This window comes from Mytilus edulis, chromosome 11, assembly GCF_963676685.1.
Source record: "Mytilus edulis chromosome 11, xbMytEdul2.2, whole genome shotgun sequence".
NCBI lineage: Eukaryota > Metazoa > Mollusca > Bivalvia > Mytilida > Mytilidae > Mytilus > Mytilus edulis.
In genome coordinates this window covers 44,878,694-44,883,074 of record NC_092354.1, presented here as the reverse complement: position 1 = coordinate 44,883,074, position 4,381 = coordinate 44,878,694, and the positions used below count along the sequence as shown (strand labels likewise).

Here is a 4,381-nt window from a genome sequence, read left to right as displayed (position 1 = left end):
TTCCGGTATGATCGGAATATGTAAAATGGCGCCAAGGATATAATTTTGTAATATATGATTGACCATCAACAAGAATGTTTGCTGGCTTGACATCTCTGTGGATTATTTCCTTGTCTTAACCATGAAAATACATTACTGCATGCTAATGAATAATTTGTTTAACAAGTTTAAATTTGCTTTTCTTTTTGTGTCCTCGTCTAAAAAGATCTTCAATATTGAAACCATTGATGAATTCAGTTACTAAATTAACACCATGCCAATCATGTGCAACTGCCAGTAACTAAACAATATTTGGATGTCTGATTTTACAATTTTACAATTTTTCCTCATCAACCATGGTTTCAATTTTACTTTTGACTTCTCTTGGTTAACTCTTGATGGCAACAGTCGCACCATTCCATGTTCCTTTGAAAACCCTGGCAAAAGCTCCCTTCCCTAGCTCTTGTCATGTACTGAAAATTACTTCTGCTAACGGAATAATTGGAACAGAAGAAACTATTTCTATGATCTGGGAAGTGCTGGCTGCTGTTTGTGTGCGATTTTTACTCTTTGCATAACATACTATAACTTCTTCTGACTTTTACCTCTCTACTTCCTTTGAAACCACATAGTAATATCTTCCAGTCTCGCCTATTATTTTAAGGTTGTGTTCAAGCCCTCATTTGATAAGAATGCTATCTTTAAACCGTCTATACTTTAGTTATCTGCTCCCATGGGCCTAGCAGATAACTCCAATAACTAGTTCGTCATCATCATGTCCAATAATATCCTTCGTACGATTAGTAAGTATGCGTAGTAAATCAGCTGCTTGAGGTAAAACATAATGCACCTTTACTTCATTCAGCTGGAATACTGTGTTCTATTAGATACATAGTCATTTACTGACCGGGTACGGAATTTACCCTGGTCAGTAGGTTTGATACCTGGTGAGGCGAAGCCGAGTCCGGTATCAAACCTACTGACCAGGGTTAATTCCGTACCCGGTCAGTAAATGACTATGTAACGAATTTACCCCATCGATTCACATGTTTGAAACGACAAAAACCTAATGAGATCAAATGCCAAATGATGCACAAATTTGAGACAACTTGCCAAGTAATGCACATGTTTGAGACAACAAAGGACTAGAATTAGACAACAAACAACAAATGATGCACATGTTTGTGACAACAAATGCCAAGTGATGGACATGTTTGAGACGACATTAAATGATGTACATGTACGTATGAGACGACAAATGCATACTGATACAAATCATACATGAATATAAATAGACATGTTTAAGACGACAAACAACAAATGATGCGCATGTTTTTGACAACAAATGCCAAGTGATGGATATGTTTGAGACGACAAACACCAAATGTTGCGTATGTAAGAATCGACTGGCTTTTTCTTTGTTAAATACTACAAATATAAGTGTAAACAAAAATTTAATTCAACAATAACAACACCATGGCATGAACAACTAATATCACAGTCTCAGTAAATTTTGACAAATTGTGTCATTGAATGTTAAGAAAAGATCATCAATGTCATTTTGAAACATTAAAATTGAAGTTCTTTGTTCCAATTGTACATCCTGAAAATGCGGGCAAGATTGGTTTATTTTGAACATTTGAGATATTTGCAATTGTCTCAGTTTGCAATGAACTTGATTGAAAGTCAGCAAAGAGATCAGAAATATTTAAACCCTGCAACTCTGAAATGGCGACTGAACGACAAGCTGAAGGTCCATCCCCACATTCTTCAATCATCGGCACAATACTTGTACTTTCATTCACTGTTTTAGGTGGCGGCAAGGCAAGTAAAGTTGAATTTTCAGGTGCTGGCAATGCTAGAACAGCAGAATTTTGGGTGGCTAGACTTTTTCCCATTGCATGGCCCATTGCAATTTTCTCTTCAGTGTCAGTTCTCTGATAAACAGTGAGAGACTGAACTGATTTATGTCCGGTCACTGCCATTATTTGAGATGGATTAAGGGCATACGATACAGTTACAGGGAAGGTAATGACGTTGCTAACGTAAAATGTTATTTTCGCGACGTCAAACTATGAAATATCGGGAAAAGATGCATTTTTCGACTATTTTTTATCATTCAAACTGATTTAATTTGAAAACGAGTGCATGGACCCCTATTTTTTAAAACGACATTTTGTTTCATTTCGCAGGGAGATTATGTGCACCAAATTTTATTAAACTGTAAATAGAGGATTTTTTTTAATTTTGATAAATATACAGCAAAAAAATACGATTTTTTCTTAATTCATGACCATTTGATAAATATGTGTTATTTCTGAATAAAAAATGCATATTTTTTTAGGATACTTATAAAATACAAAAATTACCGATTATTTAACAAAAAAACAATTTGTGTTTATCTTTTAAAACAAAAAAGTTATGTCTTTCTTTCGAAAAAGAAAATATCGATACAAATCTGAATTTTAAGCAAATATACAAAATTTCGACCAAATTTTACTCAAAAAGTAGCACATGAAGGTATATTTTTTATTACATATTTGATTTAATCAGGTAGACAATAGCCTACATGCAAATTTTCATCAACTTGTAAATACAGGTTCAAAACTGTATCGTATGCCCTTAAACATTACTTTTTGTCAATATTGTTGCTCCAGTTGCACGAATGGAATGATTTGTGTAAATTTGTGAAAGTTTAGCCCCCTCACTCAACTTTGTCATGAATTTTGCCAATGTTTTTTCTCCTAATCGTGAGTTACAATACCAAATTGTATCGTCATCATTGAATGATTCCTTCGGCCTCTGCCATAAACTAGTGCATAAAGGATGAAGTTTGCTGATATATGTTTCATAAGATTTGACAGGACAATAGGGTGATCCAGGGAACTCGGGCATAACGCCTGAGGTTGATTCTCTGTCATTACCTCTATGATTTTTTGTGAGTTCATCTTCACACTTTGCCACATATTTAAGTCCAGTCTTTGGATCATTTAAAACTTTAAATGTAGATTTTGTCATTCCATGCATATTAGCCTGTGATCTTCTACAAAAATATAGCCTGATATCAAATTGCACTTTGTTCAGTAGAGCTTCTGGTGCGTCAGGGATCATTATAATAGATTCATATAATTTCATACGGTCTGTTTCATTGATGACTGGGTGGTGGTCAACACTGCCTTTACCTAACCTTTTTAACTCTGCAAGCGCTGCCTTAAAACACTCATTTGCATCACAAAACTCAGGGTCCTTTATTATATCAATCTTCCGGCTGTAAGGAACCCAATGTAGATGTCTGTTTAGAGCATGTCTGGTGTTTTCGGACGATGTAGCTTTGTAGTGTTCACCGTCTTGTTTACGTGCGTTCATGTAAAAGTGCCCCAACACTTCGTTTAGTTTTCCTGAGTTATATTCCTCAAACTGTTCGTCCTCGTCTGTTGCTTTTAAATATGCTTTAAGAAGTCTTGCTGCTTTTTTGTTACTTTTGATTGTTTCTTTAGAATTAATCAGCATTTTCTTTTTTTCAATCTCGTCTGCTGTCAGGGACGCAAACCGTTTCGTCGCCATTTTGAAATTTTCTGTTGAGAGCAAAGAACGATAACTCTATCGTTGACAGGGTATTGCTAAAACAGTGACCGGGAATAAAAAATACATGGTCTTTGTCAGGGTATTGCTAAAACATAAACCGGGTATAAGTAATACATGGTATTCACGTGGTGCTAATTAAGGACAGGGATTGGTTGATTTCTTAAGAGGTGGGGTAATTGGGTGTCCATCCCTACCACTGTTTCCTTGTCGAGGTACACTTAACGTCATGATGTAATGGATCAGTTATTCCATGACCTATGAAGTTCTCCTGTTTCATCAGAGAGTAAAAGTAGTTCCACGGCTTGTTTTCTGCCGATAACAGTTACCATGAAACGGAATCTCAGTGTACCGAATGCTTTTCTTTTGTATACCTAATGTAAATACTCGAAATATCCTGGTCTTCAACTTCTAATTTTGTTGCTCTTTCTTTGGGAAGATTTTTTTTCCTTTTAAATTCTAGATCAATATCATGTTCTATATACTTACTCTTTTTACTTTTTTCACCAGTGCTTTTACTACAACCTGTTTTCTGCACTAAACTATCACTGTCACTGTAAACTATATCTGTTCTATGCACCATTTTTCTCGTCATCTGAAAAACTGATGACCTAGACGGAAATAAACCCCTCCAAGTAAGGTGATCTTTGTAGTTACTCTCCGCCCAATCTTTATTTAGAAAAAAACTTTATTGGTTTTAAAGTAAAGTCGGTAAGACTTAATTCCAAGTCTTCGGGTTTTCCTTTTGGTAAATTGGCATCTGGAAAGTATAATGCTTTAGCTTTCAGGAAAATTTCTTTGAAACCAACATTCTTGTCTA

At 35.3% G+C, this 4,381-nt stretch overlaps 1 protein-coding gene across 1 annotated transcript; it reads right to left on the bottom strand.

Moving 5' to 3' along the window:
• Nucleotides 1–2,601: 2,601 nt before the first annotated feature.
• Nucleotides 2,602–3,550, bottom strand: LOC139494294 (uncharacterized protein KIAA1958-like). The gene has a single exon (XM_071282462.1). It carries the CDS (start codon nt 3,541–3,543, stop codon nt 2,602–2,604), a length of 942 nt encoding a protein of 313 aa, XP_071138563.1. The 5' UTR covers nt 3,544–3,550.
• Nucleotides 3,551–4,381: the final 831 nt, after the last annotated feature.

Bases quoted from the DNA above. Each gene is read 5' to 3' on its own strand.
- LOC139494294 (XM_071282462.1), bottom strand. From the start codon at position 3,543: ATGGCGACGAAACGGTTTGCGTCCCTGACAGCAGACGAGATTGAAAAA.